General features: G+C 41.7%; 1 protein-coding gene across 2 annotated transcripts; it reads left to right on the top strand.

Moving 5' to 3' along the window:
• On the top strand, positions 1 to 23,967 carry LOC111973792 (synapsin-1-like). 2 transcript variants are annotated; one of them, XM_024001205.2, is made up of 13 exons: positions 1 to 944; positions 4,669 to 4,726; positions 5,871 to 5,962; positions 6,619 to 6,775; positions 6,929 to 7,018; positions 9,107 to 9,169; positions 9,292 to 9,434; positions 9,607 to 9,681; positions 9,769 to 9,871; positions 15,478 to 15,618; positions 15,788 to 15,857; positions 16,009 to 16,501; positions 22,514 to 23,967. In XM_024001205.2, the coding sequence occupies exons 1-13, from the start codon at positions 619 to 621 to the stop codon at positions 22,539 to 22,541; spliced, it is 1,839 nt and encodes a 612-aa protein (XP_023856973.1). In that variant the 5' UTR covers positions 1 to 618; the 3' UTR covers positions 22,542 to 23,967. The 2 variants fall into 2 exon arrangements, with proteins under 2 accessions (XP_023856973.1, XP_023856972.1); XM_024001204.2 differs by having other exon boundaries at positions 22,476 to 23,967.
• The last annotated feature ends 489 nt before the right edge of the window (positions 23,968 to 24,456 follow it).

Raw genomic sequence — 24,456 nt, 5'->3', positions numbered from 1 at the left:
ACCACCCCTCATCCCAACCTGCCCCTCTCCTCTCAAAGGGATGCAAGGGAGTGACGCAGGATAGACGGGAAAACTGCGCCGAACCTCGAAGGAAAGATTGGATAGGGGTGATGCAATAAGACAAATTCTGGAAACCCAAGTGTAAATCACGGAACRTCCGTTCCCTAGAAAAGAGACCGAAGCACGGCCTGTATGGTCAGTGGACGTGGATGCCAGACTCACATGTTATCTATTTTACGCAGCCACTCACTAATGTTTTGATGGATGCGGCTCGAATTTGGACAATTGGTTGAGGTAGGCGAAGCTTAGATATTCGTGTTGACTGTGTTTTCTCATCGTGACCGATAATCCTTCTTCGAGTCAATTGAAGAGGTCTAAACCTTGAAGGGGATACAGGCCAACCAATCTATAGATTTGGAAATAAAATAATTTTATGGAGATACCTATTTTAACGACTTAACTTGTTTTTTCTTCTGCGACTCAGGGTTGATACATTTCCCACTGATCCTTCGATTCAAATGTCAAAATAGTGTTATAGGCTATTGGTAGGCTAATTCATACATTTGCATCAGAGAGGAGGATTCACCATACACCTTTTCGTAGACAAAAAAATTCAACATGAATTACCTGCGTCGTCGGCTGTCGGACAGCAATTTTATGTCCAATTTGCCCGATGGGTACATGACTGATCTACAACGCCCTGACCCGCCGCAGCAAGACCCTGCAGTAGGTTCGCCTGGACCACCGGAGAGGCGTCTGTCTACCAGCCAGCAGTCGGAGGGCACTGGCAGCGGAGCCGGAGCTGGATTTTTATCTTCCTTTACTAAAGCTGTCAAACAAACCACTGCTGCTGTTGCTGAGAAAGTCACCGAGGTAGCAGACAAAGCAGGCGTTGCCTCTGGTGCCAAGATACTCCTGGTAATTGATGAGCAACAAACAGACTGGTAAGGAGAGTGCTGTGTAAGGTTACACGTTATGGCCCCTGTCTAGACTCAAATAGGTGTCAGTATGCTACCAAGAAACACAACGTCATTAGGATATAATTCATCTTTACTATGGTCATAACACACACGCACACATATCCTCACAAGGATAGTAAAACAAGGAATATTCTGACAAGTGGGGACATTTCGCCAGTCCCCACAAGGAAAAAGGTTATTTTAGGCTTAGGGGTTAATTTTAGGGATAGGGTTACAATTAGGGTTAGGGTTAGAATGTGGGGTTAGGTTAGGCGTTATGGTTGGGTTAGGGGTTAAGGGTTAGGATTTTGAATGCGAATCAATTGTTTGGTCCCCACAAGGATAGTAACACACACACACACACACAACGAGACCACATTTMACTAATTTAGCAGACTCTTATCCAGAGCAATTTACAGGAGCAATTAGGGTTAAGGGCCTTTCGCCTAGTCGGCTCAGGGATTCAAACCAGCGGCCTTTCGGTTACTGTCCCAACGCTCTTAACCGCCAGGCTACCTGCCGCCCAACTGCTGCAGACTACAGTGTACACCGAGTGAATAAAACATTAGGAACACCTTCCTAATATTGAGTTGCACCCCCTTTTGCAATCAGAATAGCCTCAATTTGTTGGGGGATGGTCTCTACAAGGCGTCGAATGCATTCCACAGGGATGCTGGCCCATGTTGACTCCAATGCTTCCCACAGTTGTGGATGTCCTTTGGGTGGTAGACCATTTTTGATACATACGGGAAACTGTTGAGCGTGAAAATCCAGCAGGGTTGCAGTTCTTGACACACTTCAACCGGTGTGCCTGGCACCTACTACCATACCCCATTCAAAGGCACTTAAATATTTTGTCTTGCCCATTCACCGTCTGAATAGCACACATACACAATCCATGTTGCAACTGTCTCAAGGCTTAAAAATCATTCTTTAACCTGTCTCCTCCCCTTCATCTACAATGATTGAAGTGGATTTAACGAATGACATCAATAAGGGATCATAGCTTCACCAGGATTCCCCTGATTCACCTGGTCAGTCTATGTCATGGAAAGAGCAGATGATCCTGATGTTTTGTACAATCAGTGTTGATCAATGTTATCCACAGTTATTATCATACCTACATAGGCCACTGATATAATGAAGATGTCTTGGGCAATGCAAATGGTGCAATTGCACTTTTGTACCACCAGCACATTCCAGATAGCCTCACTTGTGCCAGGCATGGTAACTAGACTAGGCTACATATTCAAATGGTTCTGTCAGGCCAAATAAGGGCACATTCAGAATGTACTTTTTTTTGGTCTGCTTATCAGCCCATATGAGAGCCCCAAATGATTCAGTATTTACCTTAGGCCAAATGTGTAAGATACCATGATGATTTCTTGGTCCATGATAGTTCATGTTCCTTTCCAGTGTGTTAAACTGGGTTCGTTTTATTTGATAATACATGTATATCTACAGTTACTTCAGAAAGTATTCATACCCCTTGACTTATTTTACATCTTGTTGTGTTACAGCCTGAATTCAAAATCGATTAAGTCGATTTTCACCCATCTACACACAATACACCATAATGACAAAGTGAAAACATGTTATTAGAAATTTTAGCAAATATATTGAAAATGAAATACAGAAATATCTAATTTACAAAAGTATTCACACCCCTGACTCAATACATGTTAGAATCATCTTTGGCGCAGATTACAGCTGTGAGTTTTTCTAGGTAAGTCTCTAAGAGCTTTGCACACCTGGATTGTACAATATTTGTTCATTATTCTTWAAAAAAATCTTCAAATTCTGTTCAGTTGGTTGTTGATCATTGCTAGACAGCCATTTTCAAGTCTTGCCATAGATTTTCAAGACGATTTAAGTCAAAACTATGACTAGGCCACTCCGGAACATTCAATGATATCTTGGTAAACAACTCCATTGTATATTTGGGCTTGTGTTTTAGGTTATTTTCTTGCTGAAATGTGAATTTGTCTCCCAGTGTCTGTTGGAAAGCAGACTGAACCAGGTTCTCCTCTAGGATTCTGCCTGTGCTTAGAACACTTTGTATTCAAGTTAGTTTCTTTGCCACATTTTTTGCTGTTTTACTTTAGTGCCTATTGCAACAGGATGCTTGTTTTAAAATATTTGTATTCTGTACAGACTTCCTTCTTTTCACTCTGTCATTTAGGTTAGTATAGAGTAACTACAATGTTGTTGATCCATCCTCAGTTTTTTCCTATCACAGCCATTAAACGCTGTAACTGTTTTACAGTCGCCATTGGTCTCATGGCGACGTCCCTGAGCGGTTTCCTTCCTCTCCAGAAATTGAGTTAGGAAGGACGCATGTATCTTTGTAGTGACAGGGTGCATTGATACACCATCCAAAGTGTAATTAATAACTTCACCATGTACAAAGGGATATTCAAGGTCTGCTTTTTTACCCATCTACCAATAGGTGCCCTTCTTTGCGAGGCATTGGAAAACCTCCTTGGTCTTTGTGGTTGAATCGATGTTTGAAATTCACTGCTCGACTGAGGGACCTTACAGTATCAGTGCCTTCGGAAACTATTCAGACCCCTTAACTTTATCCACATTTTGTTACATTACAGCCTTATTCTAAAATGTATTAAATTGTTTTTTCCTCATCAATCTATACACAACATTCATAATGACAAAGCGAAAACAGGTTTTTAGAAATTTAGAAATAAAAAATGTAAAAATATCTTATGTATATAATTATTCAGACCCTTTGCGATGAGACTCGAAATTGAGCTCAGGTGAATTCTGTTAAAATGTATCATCCTTGAGATGTTTATACAACTTGATTGGAGTCCACCTGTGGTAAATTCAATTGATTGGACATGATTTGAAAAGATGCACACCTGTCTATATAAGTTCCAACAGTTGGCAGTGCATGTCAGAGCAAAAACCAAGGCATGAGTTAGAAGGACTTGTCCGTAGAGCTCCGAGACAGGATTGTGTCGAGTCACAGATCTGGGGAAGGGTACCAAAAAATGTCTGCAGCGTTGAAGGTCCCAAAGAAGACAGTTCTTTGATTCACAGGATTCTTAAATGGAAGAAGTTTCAAACCACCAAGTCTCTTCCTAGAGCTGGTCGCCCGGCCAAACTGAGCAATTGGAGGAGAAGGGCCTTGGTCAGGGTGGAGGCCACTGTTTTTCAAAAATTTAAATACATTTGCAAACATTTCTAAAAACCTGTTTTCGCTTTGTCATTGTGGGATAATGTGTGTGGATTGATGAGGAAAATCTTTTATTTTATATATTTTAGAATAAGGCAGTAACGTAACAAAATGTGGAAAAAGTCAAGGGGTCTGAATACTTTCCGAACGTACTGTAATTGTATGTGTAGGGTACAGAGAAGAGGTAGTCATTAAAAAATCATGTCAAACTTTATTATTGCATACAGAGTGAGTCCATGCAACTTATTATGTGACTTGATAAGCACATTTTTACTCCAGAATTTATTTAGGCTTGCCATAAAAATTGGGTTGAATACTTATTGACTCAAGACATTTCAGCTTGTCATTTTTGTATTAATTAACACAACAAAATGTGAAAAAAGGTCAAGGGGTGTGAATACTTTCTGAAGGCACTGTACATCAAGTATGCGTGTGAGATAGCATTACAAAACTACTCTCCAAAGTAGTCCTAGGTTTTATGCAATTCAAATATTTTCTCTTGCCTTTCTTCTCTAGGGTAAAGGTCTTCAAAGGTAAAAAGATTCATGGTGAATTTGACATTAAGGTGGAACAGGTGGGTTGCTTGTTCACCTTTGTTATTTTAATTGTCTATTTTATATCAGAGATGGAGAGAGGAGATTTGAGGTTATAGAACAGCCAATGAAACTCACAGGTCACCTCATGATGGGTGTTATTGAGTACAGGGCTTGAAGCACACAGATAGACAACCCCTGCATCTACACTCTTAGAAAAAAAAGTACTATCTAGAACCTAAAATGCTTCTTCAGCTGTCGCCATAGGGGAACCCTTTTAAAAATCATTTTTGGTTCCAGGTAGAACCCTTTTGGGTTCCATGTAAAAACCCTTTACACAGAGGGTTTTACATGGAACCCAAAATAGTTATACCCGGAACCAAAAAGGGTTTTTCAAAYGGAACAGCTGAAGAACTCTTTTGAAACCGTTTTTTCTAGGAGTGTACATGGGTGCTGCAGACCTGCACTTACTGTATGCAATAAACAATGAATCAAAGAAATCCCAAGACATGCACATACTGTATAGTTGAACTATGTTAAGCGGACTGACAGTTGGATAATTATCAAGTGTGATAATAATGTTGTCATATTTGTCAAATATATTAAGGAAATAGGTCACTCTGAATCTGCTAACAATATCCATGGAAAATAAAATGATCTCATGGACCCCAAAACATTTATACCCGGTGGTGACTTTATAGAACAATGAAGTTAATGCTACCCTCTGTGCTTTGTAAATGAAGACTTGAAAATGCTTCTGGATTATTTTCTCTACCGGCATTTTCAATGTCTCCTATTTCTGTCTGCTCCTTTTATGTTGCATTAGAGTGTTTCCACTATGCACCCCATGAGTCTCAGCATGTCTCATTATCTGTGGAGGTGATAATGGCTACCTTCTGCCTCAGTTTTTGGGGACAAAGCCATTGAAGTAATAGAGTAGTTCACTCCAAAATCAAAGTCTGTCAGACAATTCTGATCTCTTAAGTGGGCTAATGTGAAGATGAATCAATGTTCCACACCATCTATTTTGTAGAGCCACCTGTCTCAACTCCAAAGAAATGGAAAAAATCTAATTTCATCACGCCTGGAAAACGTTGATTTTTGCAGTGAACTATAACCGTAACATGTCCCTGTTATGATCACATTGAGGTTTGACTTGGATTAACACGGATGTTGTCCACTCAGGCTGACTTCTCTGAAATCAACCTAATAGCGCATGCTACAGGGGGCTATAGTGTTGATATCGAAGCAATCCGGAATGGAACCATGGTGACCAAGTAAGTCTACTGTACATCCTTTGAATACAGTGTTCTACATGATGTTTAAGATAATCAGACACAAATATCTATCATGACACAAGGCGAGACCCAGATGCAGACACAGGAGGCAGATTGTTGGAGTCTTACAATATTTATTAATCCAAAAGGGTAAGGCAAGAGAATGGTCGTGGACAGGCAAATGGGTCAAAACCAGTTCAGAGTACCAGAGGGCAGGTACCAGAGGGCAGGCAGGTACCAGAGGGCAGGCAGAATCAAGGTCAGGGCAGGCAGGATGATCAAGCAGGTGGGAAAGTAGTCCAGAGTCCGGCAGGGGTCAAAACCGGGAAGACTATCAAATAGAGAATAGCAAAAGGAGAATGGGAAAAAAACACTGGTTGACTTGACTAACATACAAGACGAACTGGCACAGAGAGACAGGAAACACAGGGATAAATACACTGGGGAAAATAAGCGACACCTGGAGGGGGTGGAGACAATCACAGGAACAGGTGAAACAGATCAGGGCGCGACAATATTATAAGTGTGTCCTGATTGCTTATGTTACAAGATATGCATGGTTTCTTGTTATTTTCAAGTGCAAAAGGCAGAATAAAATGTTGACATGTCTGTTTGAATATAATGTATTGGTAATGTGTGATTTTTAAATTTTCAAGGTGTTTCAGGCCAGACTTTGTGCTGGTTAGGCAGCATGCCTTCAGTATGGCCAAGAATGGAGACCACCGACACATAGTGATTGGGTTACAGTATGCTGGTCTCACGGGTGTAAACTCTCTACACTCTGTCTACAACTTCTGTGACAAACCATGGGTGGTAAGCGTGGCAATTTAAAGCAGATTCAATTGTTTGTTGTTTGCTTTCTGAGCCTAATCTAATTCAAGTAAACAGCCATGACTGCTAGACAGATCATGACTTTTGATTTAACTGAAAAAGTCACCTCTTGTGTATTATCGTGTCTCGTTTCAGTTTGCTAATATGGTGAGATTGTACAAGCAACTGGGACCAGAGGAATTCCCACTGATCGAGCAGGTTTACTATCCCAACCACAGAGAAATGGTGGGTGTTTTGCCATCTGCTTCCCTCTACTCCTCCCCCCACCACGACATGGCCATGTCTTCACACTAAACAGACCTAAGCAAAGACTATTAGGTGGCCCTTCTGTTAGAATAACACATTTCTGTGTCCAGTAAGAAAAGGACAAAGCTAGCACACATCAATAATCCATCTCAGATCTATCACAACAATCAATCTTAATATTGTCTCTGATTAGACTGAGGGTTCATGTGTACAGGTCGCAGTAGAGCCAGAGTGGGTTTGATTATTCCTGCGCCCTATGGATCCCCTCAGTAGCACTGCAATGAGATCAGTGTCTGTGCTGCCGCAGTGTTGCCCCCCTCCACACCCGCAGTCGCTGGTCTGCTCTCGGCGCAGCTCGCCTCAATGATCAACATGAATCGCTCCATAACTCTGAAAGTTTTACTGCTGCTGTTTGGGCTCATGATGCCCTCAGCATAATCACACATATTCTAACATTTACATTGGTATTCATACCCTTTACGCAGTACTTTGTTGAAGCACCTTTTGCAGCGATTACAGCCTCGGGTATGATGCTACAAGCCTGGCACACCTGTATTTGGGGAGTTTATRCCATTCTCTAAAGATCCTCTTAAGCGCTGTCAGGTTGGATGGGGAGCATCGCTGCACAGCGATTTTCTGGTCTCTCCAGAGATGTTCGATCGGGTTCATGTCCGGGCTCTGGCTGGGCCACTCAAGAACATTCAGAGACTAGTCCCGAAGCCACTCCTGTGTTGTCTTGGCTGTGTGCTTAAGGTTGTTGTCCTGTTGGAAGGTGAATGCTTACCCCCAGTCTGAGGTCCTGAGCGCTCTGGAGCAGGTTTTCATCAAGGATCTCGCTGTACTTTGCTCCGTTCATCTTTCCCTCGATCCTGACTAGTCTCCTAGTCCCTGTAGCTGAAAAACATCCCCACAGCATGATGTTGCCACCACCATGCTTCACCCTAGGGATGGTGCCAGGTTTCCTCCAGACGTGACACTTGGCATTCAGGGCCAAAGAGTTCAATCTTGGTTTCATCAGACCAGAGAATTTTGTTTCTCATGTTTCTCATGATCTGAGAGTACTCCAAGCGGGCTGTCATGTGCCTTTTACTGAGGAGTGGCTTCTGTCTGGGCACTCTACCATAAAGGCCTGATTGGTGGAGTGCTGCAGAGATGGTTGTCCTTCTGGACGGTTCTCCTGCCACAGAGGAACTCTGGAGCTCTGTTAGAGTCACAATCAGGTTCTTAGTCACCTCCCTGACCAAAGCCCTTCTCCCCCGTTTGCTCAGTTTGTCCTGGCGGCCAGCTCTAGGAAGAGTCATGGTGGTTCTTAACTTCTTCCATTTAAGAATGGGAACTGCAAACATTTTACTGCAAACATTTTTTTGGTACCCTTCCCCAGATCTGTGCATCGACAAAATCCTGTCTCAGAGCTCTACGAACAATTCCTACGACCTCATGGCTTGGTTCTTGCTCTTACATGCACTGTCAACTGTTTGACCTTATATAGACAGGTGTGTGCCTTTCCAAATCATGCCCAATCAATTGAATTTACCACAGGTGGACTCCAATCAAGTTTTAGAAACATCTCAAGGATGATCAATGGAAACAGGATGCAACTGAGCTCAATTTCGAGTCTCATAGCAAAGGGTCTGAATACTTATGTAAATACGGTATTTCGGTTTTTTATTTGTAATAATTTGCAAAATTTTGCGAAAAACTGCTTTCATTTTGTGATTATTGGGTGTTGTGTGTAGATTGATGAGAAAAATAAGTAATTGAATCCTTTTTTGAATAAGGGTGTAACGTAACAAAATGTGGGAAAAAGGGAAGGGATCTTAATGCTTTCCGAATGCACATTAAAACGTGATGATACTTTGTTATTTAACTGCATCCTGGCACATTTAACAAATAACAGCAGGTCAATTTGAGTTTACAGTTTACTCAATTAGCAATTTACTAAGAAATGCTGTGCTATACATTCTCTTTAGTCAAACAAACCTACCTGGCCACAAACCTACCTGCATGTCTGGAGCCTGTGTAGTATGATGTTTTCCAATGGGGATGTTGTGTTGTCTTTTGCTGCAGATTACCACTCCTGGTTTCCCTGTGGTGGTGAAAATGGGCCACGCCCACTCAGGGATAGGGAAGGTAGGACTGGACTGCTCTTGTTTCTGATTTTAAATGATACAAAGTAGGCCTGGATTAGTGTTTATGCTTCACAAATCAATARTATTGACATAATCTTATTCAATCATGACTCTACCCTGCAGGTGAAAGTGGACAATCAATATGACTTCCAAGATATTGCCAGTGTTGTTGCCCTGACCAAGACCTATGCCACATCTGAACCTTTCATCGATGCAAAGTACGATGTCCGCATCCAGAAGATCGGAGACAATTACAAGGCCTACATGTGAGTGAAAAAAATAAGCTCCTTGTTGTAGTGACTGAGGTCAATCCATTCTACAAATCCCCAAGCTATTCAGCACAGGCTACAGATAATTTATTCTGCATATCCCAACATTGATGTGAATAATATGATCAACAGAGAACATGCTAAACGGTAGATCTTGTCTGTTTATCAGGCGGACATCAATTTCAGGGAACTGGAAAACAAACACTGGTTCAGCTATGCTGGAACAGATAGCCATGTCAGACAGGTGAGTGTTAACACAGACTGGGCTTTTGTGCATCAGACAGACAGCAGTGCGTTTAGTAGTTACTAGCAGTGTTCTCCAACATCGTAGGTATCGGATGTGGGTGGACTCCTGCTCTGAGGTGTTTGGCGGTTTGGATATGTGCGCTGTGGAGGCTCTGCATGGAAAAGATGGCAAGGATTACATTATAGAGGTAAAAGGATTAGAAGTATTGTTAACAATTTTGCTCTTATACTTATTATATAGCTTACACTCTCCAGTTTTCTTTCTTATTTCGCATGTTTTTTTATTTAAAAAAAATATTTATAGTATTTTACGGAAGCCCTGAAGCCCAAGACCCCCAAAAATAATAATATCTTATTTGAACATCTTAGTATCTCGTTCGAAACAACTTCATTGTTCCTTTGTCTAATTAGGCCTAATTTGTTATGCAGCTTGTCAGACCGTGTAATGGTTGCTGCAGCCATTCATTCACTAATTCCATCCACTGATATGATTATGAATTGACAGTTTTTTGATAGCCTAAAGCAGGACTGAAGGCCAGAGCATGTAAGTGGGTGAGTGTGGAGCAAGGAGCAGAGAGTAATTGAGCAGCTTCTCTCCCGCTCCAATTTCACTCTGGTACTGCTCAGCCACAAGCTCTGGGCGTGCTCTGTCTAGCATTTTTGTTTCCTTTATCAGTATTATTTTAATTAGGCCTATTTGGATGTAATTATTTAGCCTACCCCGCCCAGAGTAGCCTATATCTAGTTTATATTCTACTTTCTAACATTAGGATATGTAGTTTCTATTTTGAAGAACTTCTAATGTATTAACAGATGTTTTAGGTGGGCAATACATAGGCTACTGTACAATGTATTTACATTTTTCTTGGAATAGAAACACCACAATATAAATCCATTTAGTTAAGCTAAAATAAATAATAAAGGCCAGTATCAGTTTATTTTCATTAAATAAAGGGAATAAATAATCTCAAACACCAATAAACTCTACAAATGAATTATTATTATTATAAAGACAGAAAAATATGCATGTGGAAGCTTAATTACATAAATAAATGTTAGTGGGAATAAAGCCACAATATAAACAAGAGGAAAAATGGAATATATTTTAAAAGCTTAGAATTAGGTTTGACTGGAGAAAGAAAACAATTAATACTGCACAAAAAGTGGTTGTTTTCTCTGTTATTTGATCAAGAAAAATATTTAYTTTGAATATTTTGTGGCTTTGCCCATAACTTTTCACCTTTTGATGTAAATGTTTGAGGAAAGGGTTTTATTCTTTCTGGATACCATTAGAATGACAATCGCAGGGAAAGGGACAGGCAACAACTATATCTACTATATTGCTCCACTAATACTAGTAAAAGGCCCAATGCACTTATTTTGTAGTCAAATATTTATATACAGTTGAAGTCGGAAGTTTACATACACCTTAGCAAAATACATTTAAACTCAGTTTTTCACAATTCCTGAATTTTAATCCGAGTAAAAGTTCCCTGTCTTAGGTCAGTTAGGATCACCACTTTAGTTTAATAATGTGAAATGTCAGAATAATAGTAGAGAGAATGATTCATTTCAGCTTTTATTTCCTTCATCACATTCCCAGTGTGTCAGAAGTTTACATACACTCAATTAGTATTTGGTAGCATTGCCTTTAAATTGTTTAACTTGGGTCAAACGTTTCGGGTAGACTTCCACAAGCTTCCCACAATAAGTTGGGTGAATTTTGGCCCATTCCTCCTGACYGAGCTGGTGTAACTGAGTCAGGTTTGTAGGCCTCCTTGCTCGCACACGCTTTTTCAGTTCTGCCCACAAATMTTCTATAGGYTTGAGGTCAGGGCTTTGTGATGGCCACMCCAATACCTTGACTTTGTTGTCCTTAAGCCATTTTGCCACAACTTTGGAAGTATGCTTGGGGTCATTGTCCATTTGGAAGACCCATTTGCGACCAAGCTTTAACTTCCTGACCGATATCTTGAGATGTTGCTTCAATATATCCACATAATTTCCTTTCCTCATGATGCCATATATTTTGTGAAGTGCACTAGGCCCTCATGCATTTTTGTTTCATCAAACCAGAGGACATTTCTCCAAAAAGTACGATCTTTGTCCCCGTGTGCAGTTGCAAACCGTAGTCTGGCTTTTTTATGAAGGTTTTGGAGCAGTGGCTTCTTCCTTGCTGAGCGGTCATGTCGATATAGGACACGTTTTACTGTGGATATAGTTACTTTTGTACCCGTTTCCTCCAGCATCTTCACAAGGTCCTTTGCTGTTGTTCTGGGATTGATTTCCACTTTTTGCACCAAAGTATGTTCATCTCTAGGAGACAGAACGCGTCTACTTCCTGAGTGGTATGAAGGCTGCGTGGTCCCATGGTGTTTATACTTGCATACTATTGTTTGTACAGATGAACGTGGTACCTTCAGGTGTTTGGAAATTGCTCTCAAGGATGAACCAGACTTGTGGAGGTCTACAATTCTTTCTGAGCTCTTGGCTGAGTTATTTTGATTTTCCCATGATGTCAAGCAAAGAGGCACTGAGTTTGAAGGTAGGCCTTGAAATGCATCCACAGGTACACCTCCAATTGACTCAACTTATGTCAATTAGCCTATCAGAAGCTTCTAAAGCCATGACATCATTTTCTGGAATTTTCCAAGCTGTTTAAAGGCACAGTCAACTTAGTGTATGTAAACTTCTGACCCACTGGAATTGTGATACAGTGAATTATAAGTTAAATAATCTGTCTGTAAATAATCGTTGGGAAAATTACTTGTGTCATGCACAAATGTATTGTTTGTTAACAATGCATTTGTGGAGTGGTTGAAAAACAAGTTTTAATGACTCCAACCTAAGTGTATGTAAACTTCCGACTTCAACTGTATATTTTTATTAATAAATATTTTTTATTCTGATTTTGCAGGGGGTGATGCAGCACCTTCAGCACCCTATTTCCTGCGGCTATGCTTGATTGTGAGCTATAATCAAATGTTGAACTAAATGTGTGCGACACAAGAGGTAAACAAGTTTTCCATCAATAGAATTACTAAACTTACAGTTAAAGTATCCATCCCCAATAAATGAATAAACTTCAGAAATTATAGGCTGGTATATGCTGCGAACAACATGCTTTTATTAGCCTATCAGAATCTCCTCTGATAGGGCTTCAATTGAAAGGGGTAACTTTTTATAGACTACAGTTCACAATAACAAAAAAAAAATACATTTTATCACCAAAATAAAATGAAGCGATAATAAACTTTCATGATGACAATTAATTTAATCTTTGAATTGTTGGCTAATGGTTTACTGAAACATAAATAAGCTATCCAATTTTCAATAGCACCGATGACAACAACCTATTCATTTGGTGATAAGGCAAAGCTCCTAAGAAGGAGCGCTTGAGAGGGAGATCTGTGCGTAATGGATGGATTTGGTGTTTTTATTAGCAGGAAGAAGTTTAACTAATGTCTAATTGTGGAGTATTTGGTAAACGAAAGTGTCACAATACATAGGGGCATATTTATCAATCAGGGAATTTGACATTGAATAGAGATCTTCATGCCTGCTGCCAAATCTGGTCTGACATTGCAAAGAAGATTCGTCCTGTCCCTTTGGGGATTAAGATAATTAAAGAGTATTTTAGGGACTGCCGATTGACAGCGTGGAGCTGTTTTTTACACACCAATCTGTGTTCTCTTTTGGTGATATGACCATTGTGCATGCCCTCAATGACAGAAGCTTTTTTGTGGGGTTTTTAGTGAATCTTTTATAGAACGTCTGCTCATTCAGTTGCCTGAGTACTTCAGTCTTTTAGACAGTGTAGTCTTGTACAGTAACAGCGCCTCCCTTGTCCACTAGGCGGATGACTATAGAGGGGGCATTCTGGACATTTAAGACCTGTAGCTTGGATATGTCTTTATGCACCAGTCTGTAGTACATATCCAAAGCTGGGTCAATAGGCCCAGGTGGAATGAACTTAGATGGACCCCTAAAAATAACAGTTTTAGATGCAATGTGCATATGAATTAGTAGTCAAAACGCATTGCTGTTGTGCGTCCTGCTATTCAGGCTGATTTGCCCCTATGTATTATTTTGTATATCTTTTCTGTAAATAGTTCACTAAAGTTTATTGCACCATACTGGCGTTCTGCTTATTTTCTTTCTCCAATCAAAAAAAAGTAAAAAAAATAGCACAAAGCACATTGTCTCATTGTATTTGTACATTTTAGGATTTTCAAATGTATTCCATTCTCCTTTCTCTTGTTTATATTATGGCTATATTCCCACTAATAGTCCTTTATGTAAATAAGCTTTTACATGTGTATTTCTTTGTCTTTATAATAATAATATTTCATTTGTAGAGCGACTTTCCCACTTTCAATCCACATGTGAAGCTTATTGGTGTTTGCTTGAGTTTATTTCTTCCCTTTTATTCATGAAAAGAAGTTGATACTGGCCTTTATTATTTACGATTTATTTAAGATATTTTAGCTTAATTAAATTGATTCTATTCCAAGAAAATCTCAAATAGATTTCACAGTAGCCTATGTATTGCCTACCTAAAAACATGCGTGAATACATTTGAAGTCCTTCAAAATAGAAATGACATTTCCTAACGTTAGAAAGTAGAATATAAACTAGATATAGGCTACTGTGGATGGGGGGGGGATAAATAATTACAACCGAATAGGCATAATAAAAGACTAGTGATAAAGGAAATATAAAATGCTAAGCAGAGCAGGCCCAGAGCTTGTGGCTGAGCAGTACCAGAGCTTGTGGCTGAGCAGTACCAGAGCTTGTGGCAGAGCAGGCCCAGAGCTTGTGGCTGAGCAGGCCCAGAGCTTGTGGCTGAGCAGTACCAGAGCTTGTGGCTGAGCAGTACCAGAGCTTTTGGCTGAGCAGTACCAGAGCTTGTGGCAGAGCAGGCCCAGAGCTTGTGGCTGAGCAGTACCAGAGCTTGTGGCTGAGCAGTACCAGAGCAAAATTGGAGCGGGAGAAGAAGGCACCGTTTGTTTCTCGCTGCTCCACACTCAACACACGCCCACTTACATGTTCTGGCATTCAAAAGCAGCCCTGCTTTAGGCTATCAAAGAACTGTCAATGAATAATCATATCAATGAATAGAATCATGAATGAATGGCTGCACCAACCATTACATGGTGCAACAAGCTGCATAACAAAAGAGGTCTAATTAGGCAAAATAACAATGAAGTAATTCAAACGGGATACTAAGTTGTTCAAACAAGATACTAAGTCATTCAAATGAGATCATTCCAAGAGGCTAAGTGGTATTTTTTTGCCTTGGGCTTCATGGCTTCTGTACTATTTTGATATTGAATACTGCATTATTGGGAAAGGCTCGCAATTTAAGCATTCTTAAACTGTGTAGTAACACTGTAATTACACTGGTAACAACATTGTAATACCTTGTGGCTACCTAGACTATTTGCATTTCCCCCCCCCCCTCTCTCTTTTACGCCGCTGCTACTCTCTTATTATCTATGCATAGTCCCTTTAATAACTCTACCTACATGTACATATTACCTCAGTTACCTCGACTAATCAGTGCCCCCGCACATTGACTCTGTACCGGTACCTCTTGTATATAGTCTCGCTATTGTTATTTTACTGCTGCTCTTTAACTACTTGTTACTTTTATTTCTTATTCGTATTTTTTAAACTGCATTGTTGGTTATGGGCTTGTAAGTAAGCATTTCACTGTAAGGTCTACAGCTGATGTAATCGCCGCATGTGACTAATACAATTTGATTTGTGTTTCCCCATCTCGTTCTCTCAGGTGGTGGGTTGCTCCATGCCTCTGATTGGAGACCAGCAGGATGAAGACCGTGCTCAAATTGCAGACCTGGTCATCTCCAAAATGAACCAGACAGTCCCACGCACTGCAAGTCCCTCTCCTGTCCGTCCCACAGCTGCACAGGTTACACTATTGCTAACCACCACTCAGTCTAATAGACTTAAAATGAGTCAATATTTGTCAAAAGGAGTATGTTTAGATGAGTGGTCTTTATTGTTAATTGGACAGTATATTTGGTTTGTATGTGTAACCCATTAACTTTGTGTCTCATTGTAACATGTTGGCCATGCAGAAAGCTGCATCCTCTCAGCCTATCTCACAACCCAAAGTGCCACAGGCTCAGCAACGCCCTTCTCCACAAGGTAAGAAGATGGCTCTGTAATATTAAGGCCCAAAAATTCCAATGGACACTTGCTTTTGTTCTTTAGCTGGTAACATGATAGCTAAATTGTAAAAAAAAAAAAAAAAGATTGCTTAATAGGTACAGGATAAACAGTGCTCTGTCTCCTTCAGGTGGCCCACAACAGACACCCACCGGCACTGCCACCCCTCGCCAAGGAGCCCCCTCCCAGCAGCGCCCCTCTCCCCAAGGCCAGGCCCCTGCAAAAGCCCAGCCCCCTGGTCAGGGATCCCCCCAGCGATCCATGAGCCTGGGGGGCTCCCCTCAAAACCAGAGGCCACAGCAGTCAGGTCCCCAGCTGCAGCAGAGCCCCCCCCTTGGAGGCATGGGCCAGAAGTCCACAGGGGGCCAGCCCCAGCAGAGGCCCCAGCAGAAGCCAGGCCAGCCTGCCAGGCAGCAGTCCCAGGGAGGAGGCCCCCAGGGCCCCCAGCAGCAGAGGGCTCCAGCCCAGCAAGGTCGCACTGGGGCCCCCACCACTCAGCAGCCCCGCCTTAGTGCCCAGGGCCAGGGAGACCCGGGAGGAAAACCCCCTCTGCAGCAGAAGCCCCATCCCCCACAGAAGCCCAACCAGGACCCTCCTGCTATGGGAGCCACCCCTCCACTGAAGTAAGCAAAACTTTCATAAAGCTTTCCAAAACATTCAATGCCAATATACTTTTTGCTCAGTGTATCCCAACTGTATTACTCAATAGCTCAATATTGGATGTAACATCCTCCTATTGTTTTTGGCTGTTTTTGTGAGCRACACAGGATGCTCTGTCTATCTCATTCGAGATAAGGATGAGTAATTAACTGACGAGAGGATTCTGTGTTCTAGATTTAGCTTTCATTTATTTTTATCTCATCAAGGGGATTGATGTGCATGATGGTGTTATATCTGTACTGTAGGCTAGATATTGAATTTGCAAATCAATGTAGCTATAGTTTGTCATGGGATATGTTATCAGATGTTTACAGTGCGATTTGTTATTTGATCCAAATGTTTGGACTGAGTGTGCATGAACAAGTCTTTTCAAGACGATTCCAATGGAATGTTCACACTTTTCCTGCTCATTATTCATTTTCATGTTGCACTTGAAATTACAAGGACTTATTTTGGATAATGCTAGATTTTATGGATGAGAGGTTGGTCAGGGCCGACCCTAGGCATATGCGACATAAACAACCACTTAGGGCCCCACGGCTGCTAGGGTGTCCCAACCACCCAAAAATAATAACTATAATATATAGTTTTGTAACTCAGTCAGGGTCTCAACTTACTGATGAGCATCAGAATAGTAGAATAAACAAGGTGCAATTTTCCAACAACTTTTCGTTTAGGGCCACCAAAAGGCTGGTTGACATTTTATTAAGTACCATTGACCATGTTTAATGTCCTGGTAATTCTCTAGTGACTCATGGAAAGGAGAGTTTAAATAACACTACATAATTTACAACTAAAGCAGTGTTCCTTAAAACATGTGATAGAGGGCAATGTGGAAAGGGTCAAGGAAAGGGTTATGCAGGTTTCATTATGTAGTAAATGATGTACGCTTCTAGTGTATATTGCATAGAAAATATGGCTTTAACAAGCTATTAACAGTCAAAATGTAATGTTATGAATTTAACTACTGTTCCCTGAAGGAAGGAAATGAGGTACAACATACTATGGGGAGTTGCACTTTCGCGGATCTACAATCACGCCTGACAATGAAATTCGCGCCTCGCTGGAAGCACCGCCTCCACAGGTGATAAGCGTGAGGCAAAGGATTAATTCCTTCAATTTAATACTACTCTTCACTGAGCCCAGGAACGGGTGGCACGGGGCCAAACAGGTGTTGTACCTCGTTTCCCTCCTTCAGGGAACATTAGTTATAATCCTAACGTTATGTTCCCTTTCAATCAGTCAACTTCGGTTCAACATACTATGTGGAAATATAATCACGCCCTAAGTTGATCCTGATTGATACTAAATGAAACGGTCCATGGCAGACCACCCAGACCTGACCCCGCCAGATGCGGCAGTCTGGGTATTGTGCAAACGGCCCGCTGCATAGTGACTTTCCCCTGTTCCAGCGGTAAGCACCCTATGGGCTTTACTGGGAGCAGTGACATCCAAGCGATAAAACCTCACGAAAGTGTGTGGTGATGCCCAACTTGCCGCAGGACAAATATCTCCTACGGTCAACCCTTTAAACAACGGCCAAGATGCAGCCACACCCCTGGTAGGTAACCCTTGCCACTTTCTGCTATATGCCAGCGTGATAGCCTCCGCAATCCATTGGAAGAGACACTGCTTAGAGAGCGTCCTGCTGCGAGCTGGATTAGCAAACAGACAAAAAGCTGGTCACATAACCGGATATCCCAGGTCAGTTCAATGTACTTGCGAAAAGCTTGCACCGGACACAGGGCATGTAACCACTGTTGCTCTTCAGAAGCAAAAGGAGGAGGCGAAAATGGAAATTGCTCAAAGCTAAGGACCTGTAAGACACAGTCATGACTTTCAGGGCGAAGGCCGTATTTGGACATAACATCACCGTAGAGTCGCCCGGGGCGAATTGAGTACAGGAAGGGTGTACGGATAACGCGTGGAGGTCCCCAACATGTTTAGCTGATGCCAAAGCCATGAGCAGGGAGGTTTTGTGCGAGAGGATCTTCAGATCCATCAACTCCAGAGGCTCAAGGGGGTTGCCTCCAAAACCATCATCAAGCCCCATAAAAGTACACTTTTCAGGAACCGCACAATCAGTGATAGCAGCCATGTACACGTTTAAAGTGGAGAATGCCCGGACTGAAAAGGAACCAGCCCTTTATCTTGGCACCAGAGCTCAACCACTTATACGCATACAGCCCTCTTCTGGAGGGCGCCCTTGCGGACTGAATGGTAGAAATAACATTCAGAGGTAAACCTCTAGCCATCAGATTGGCCCTCTCAGGGGCCAGGCCCATAGGAATCAAATCTCCGTCCTTGCATTCCAAACCTGCCCGTGTGCCTGGGACAACAGGTTGCTACGCAATGGGAGTTGCCACGGGTCCCTGCCTAAAAGGCAAATGATCTCCACGAACAAAGACTGCTTGGGCCAACGAGGAGCCACAAGAACCAATAGTAAGCCCTCCCGGCACACCCTCTCCAGCGTGAGCTGAATCAGAACCACTGGCAGAACGTGTAAAGGAGGGTCCGAAGACACTGTTGCGCCAGAGCGTCCATTCCCAACAGGTCACGGGTCCCTCATCGAGAACAATAGACATCACTGCGCATTTCTGAGGCTGGTAACTCTAGGTCTTCCATTCCTGTGGTGGTCCTCATGAGAGCCAGTTTCATCATAGCGCTTGATGGTTTTTACGACTGCACTTGAAGAAACTTTCAGAGTTCTTGAAATTTTCCGGATTGACTGACCTTCAAGTCTTAAAGTAATGATGGACTGTCGTTTCTCTCWTCTTGTTTGAGCTGTTCTTGCCATAGTATGGTCTTTTACCAAATAGGGCTATCTTCTGTATACCACCCCTACCTTGTCACAACACAACTGATTGGCTCAAACGCATTAAGAAGGAAAGAAATTCCACAAATTAACTTTTAACAAGGCACACCTGTTAATTGAAATGCATTCCAGGTGACTACCTCATGAAGCTGGTTGAGAGAATGCCAAGAGTGTGCAAAGCTGTCATCAAGGCAAATCAAATCAAATTTTATTGGTCACATACACTTGGTTAGCAGATGTTAATGTGAGTGTAGCGAAATGCTTGTGCTTCTAGTTCCGACCATGTAGTAATATCTAACAAGTAATCTAACAATTTCACAACTACCTTTTACACACAAGTGTAAAGGAATGAATAAGAATATGTACATATAAATATAAATATATGGATGAGCGATGGCCGAACGGCATAGGCAAAGATGCAGTAGATGGTATAGAGTACGGTATATACATATGAGATGAGTAATGTAGGGTATGTAAACATTATAAAAAGTGGCATTGTTTAAAGTGACTAGTGATACATTTATTACATCCAATTTTTAATTATTAAAGTGGCTAGAGATTTAAGTCAGTATGTTGGCAGCAGCCACTCAATGTTAGTGATGGCTGTTTAACAGTCTGATGGCCTTGCGGTAGAAGCTGTTTTTCAGTCTCTCGGTCCCAGCTTTGATGCACCTGTACTGACCTCGCCTTCTGGATGATAGCGGGGTGAACAGGCAATGGCTCGGGTGGTTGATGTCCTTGATGATCTTTTTGGCCTTCCTGTGACATCGAGTGGTGTAGATGTCCTGGAGGGCAGGTAGTTTGCCAAAGGGTGGCTATTTGAAGAATCTCAAATATAAAGTGTATTTTGATTTGTTTAACACTTTTTTGGTTACTACATGATTCCATATGTCTTATTTCATAGTTTTGATGAAAATAGTAAAAATTAAGAAAAACCCTTCATTGAGTAGGTGTTCTAAAACTTTTGACCGGTAATGCATGTTTTGTAGTAAAAAAGATAGAGGAAGATTTCCAATGACATCATTGGTGTGTATTGTGTGCTTTTTAACCAATTATGCGTAGGCATTGCTAACTAATTGTCTACTAATTGGTTGATGATGTCATTGGAAACACTTATCTTCCTCTTTCTTGTTTACTACAAAGCATAGAAACGTGCCATTTTCACATGTGGTGCTGGAGATGCTGAATATGAAGTAGAACCTTTTTTAAATGTCCCTTTAAACATTGACAAGCTTCCAAATGTAGTTGTGATTCCGTGACTGTATTGTCTTGGATGAAGCCCAGTCCCTTATGGACACAGGGGGCTCCGGCAATGGCTGCGGTAGCACCGCCCATTTAGAATAACCAAGCGACTTAATGGTAGATAGGTATACTAAACAAGAGAGTTACCCAAGCAATTCCACCGTTAGGAAGCCGGAATAGCTAGCAGTAGCTAGCTCGCCTCAGCAAGTTAACTAACCTGGCAAGCCCGTTATGCAGTGCTCGTTAGCTAGCCTGGTCTCGAAAGTCTACGTACGTCCGAATCCCTGAGGTGGGACCCAGACCCTTCTGCGATGAGAGGCAAGCGGTGCTTAACCAAGGCAGACACAGGCGGTAGGGGGATATTCACATAACCTGGTTGCCCTCTCTCTTTGAATAGACTCCCATAACTGTCGACAGAGCGCACAGGAGCCGGTAGACATTCTAGTCGACCAAGCACCCGATCCATCTCTGCGTTCCGCAACTCCGACTCAGCCAAGGTACGGGTACCCAGGAGAGGAAGTCACTATTGGAAACACCAAGCTCCGTAAGGAATGCTACATGATTGTCAAGAGAACCTGAGCCGTGGACTAGTTGGGGAACAGTGCAAGCCGTCTCTTAGTCTTGCACACAAACTGATTTGAGCGAGAGCATCCTGAGCATGCACCGAGCTGAGACATACAAGACAACAAACATTATCTTTTAATATACTGGGGCATGGTCGCGAATCCGGCTTGTTAGTAGTTTTGTCTTAGTTATTGCTATAGCCAGGCAAAGCCATTTGAAGAATAATTCATTGTTTGTGATTAGGAAACTTATGAGAACAAAGTACAAACTTCAGCACTGTCACGGCTGTTGAAAGGAGAGGACCAAGGTGCAGCGTGGTGAGCGTACATTTTCTTTTTTTTAATCAAAATGACGCCAAACAAAACAATAAACACTACAAAAACAAACCGTGAAGCTCAAAAGCAAAGTGCCCTAAACAAAGTCATCTTCCCACAAAACCAGTTGTGGAAAAAGGGCTACCTAAGTATGGTTCCCAATCAGAGACAACGATAGACAGCTGTTCCTGATTGAGAACCATACCCGGCCAAAACATAGAAATAGAAAATCATAGAAAAACAAAACATAGAATGCCCACCCCAAATCACACCCTGACCAAACCAAAAAGAGACATAAAAAGGATCTCTAAGGTCAGGGTGTGACAAGCACACAACGTCCAGGGGGTGAGCACGCTCTACTATTAACAGACAGTTTAGTTGACGTGACTTAAGACAGTCTCGTTTTCCAATTGTTTGTTTTAGTAGCGTGAATTGTTCCTGTTCACACCGAGGTAAATAGTGGAATAATTGAGGGAATGAATCCGAACCTCACACTTATCACCTGTGGAAGACAGGGCTTCCAGTGTGGCGTGGATTTCATTGGCCTTGTCAGGTGTGATTGTAGCTCCTCCAACCGAAGTCGTGAGAGTGCGACTCCCCATAGTATGTTGTACCAAAGTTGACTGACTGAAAGACAACTGCAAGCAATTTCTTCAATTAATTTATGTTTGTGGCGTCGAGTCCAGAACATGGAACTAGGAACACTGGTCAAGGGGAGGGGGGATGGGGGATGATTAAAAAAGCATGCCTTTGCATCCAGATCAATCATTCAGTATACATATAAAGTTGAGCTGATCAGGGCACTGAATCAGTTAAGTAAGGAATGTCCATACATACTGAAGGAACTCTGTCTATCCCCTATGTATGGTCTCTTTCTTTCTTTCTCCAGCCATGCTCTACACTTCTTACCATTACACCCTACACTTCTTACCATTACATGGGTTTGCTGCATGACTTTAATAGCCTCTTCCTCTCCTCTATTGCCATTTCCTCTCTTTATAGCAAATCCCAGTCTCTTACCAATGCCTTCAACATTCCAGAAACCCCAACGCCACGGGCCAGCCTTAGCCAGGATGAGGTGAAGGCTGAGACCATACGCAACCTACGCAAGTCTTTTGCTAGTCTCTTCTCAGACTGAGAGATGGAGTAAGCCCCCTCCTACGCCGACAGACAGACTGAAAGGCAGACCCTCCCCCTTCCCCTCCCCAACACACAATGGACCAATAGGACTAACACCTCCCTATCATGGACATTGATGTACATTGATGTGAAAATGCACATATAAAACATCCACTGCCTATACAGACATAGGATCTTAATTTGACCAGTATTGTCGCAGCAAAATAATCCTGCAGCAAAAGGATTTTAATTTGGCTATGTGAAAAGTACAATACGCCAAGAGGTTAATATAACCCAGGCTGTATCACAACCGGCCATGATTGGGAGTCCCATAGGGCGGCGCACAATTGGCCCAGCGTCATCCGGGTTTGGCCGGTGTAGGCCGTCATTGTAAATAAGAATTTGTTCTTAACTGACATGCCTAGTTAAATAAAGGTTAAATAAATAAAAAATATTTAAAACCGTGTGTTAGTGTGGGTTTTCAGTGCATTTATGTAAATCACAAAGCTCATCTGCATTTCCTGTGGTGCAGGAAAAATCTCCACAACAAAAGAGTGATCAAATMAAGATCCTACATCTGTACATTTGAAGACCACACATAGAATATAATACAGATAGCCCATGGTAAAATCATGTTGTTTCCACTTTATTTCAACCAGAAAAATCTACGAGATGTCGTTGAATCAACGTGGAAAACTGATTGGATTTGCAAAAAAGTCATCAATGTAAGGGCATTTTGGTTTTTTTCACCCAACTTTTAACTTAAATCCAATTACATTATTTTTTTTTTTACTCGACCAAATGTAAATCAAAACTAGATGTTGAACTGACATCTGTGCCCAGTGGGAGGTTTGTTGCTCTCAGTCTGAAACATTCCCTATCACCTTCACATTCCAAATGATTCCTACAAACACACACACATACAGTACACATCCACTTCTCTTGTTGTTGCACGTGTGTTTAAATTTCAGATAAAAGTAAGGGTGAAGATTCTTACCCCATCAATCATCAGTCCCTTTTTAAATGGTGTTGTTATATATTACATTTCAGTGGGTGGCCTATGTTGCCACAGTTTTTATGTATTGGGAGATATTTACTTGGTCACGATTTGATCATTTGGAATTGTTTTTATGCTAGTATACTGGAAACAATACACTGGTAATCGTCATGATAGTGTTCCCAGTTAAATTAAACTTGTCGGCACGGTGTTGTTCACACTACAGTAGGTCAGTTCAGTGTTACAGTAAAGCAACACTACAGTAGGTCAGTTCAGTGTTACAGTAAAGCAACACTACAGCTGTTTGAGTTGCTCATTCATTCTAAGTTATGATTTTTTAGATGCATGTCAATAAAGGAGATATGGTTGCAATTTCAATCACTCACATCGCCGCTTGTAACTGTGTTGTCACATGTAATTAGCTAGCGTAATTAGCATAACAAAAGTATGTGTTGTTTTTGTGAGAATGCCGTTGCTGCCTCCCTCTCCCTTCTTCTGTTAGATTAAGACAAAATCTCAATAGCTCTCAATTTGGAAACATGCCTTAGACAGGCACAAAGTTCAGTCAGATAGTATTGTCTCAGGGATGTCCTGGTAAGTGACACACTGGTGTCAGGGGTCAGGTCTTCCAAACGTTGCACTGAAATGAGGATGATGAGCTACTGCAAATGAAAGCATGTGTGTTTATTGAGGTAGAATGTATTTGTTCTTTCAAATGTATTTGCACATGAAATATAACAAAATCATACTTGAAGACATGAGTCAAGTGATATTTTTGAGATTTTAATGTCAGATTGTAGAGACACAGCCAGCTCAGTGCTCTATTTTACCAGCCATCACAAGGGCCTGGGATGCTGKTGTTTCTGT

The sequence above is a fragment of the Salvelinus sp. IW2-2015 genome, linkage group LG15, assembly GCF_002910315.2.
Source record: "Salvelinus sp. IW2-2015 linkage group LG15, ASM291031v2, whole genome shotgun sequence".
NCBI lineage: Eukaryota > Metazoa > Chordata > Actinopteri > Salmoniformes > Salmonidae > Salvelinus > Salvelinus sp. IW2-2015.
This window is presented reverse-complemented; position numbering and strand designations above follow the sequence as displayed.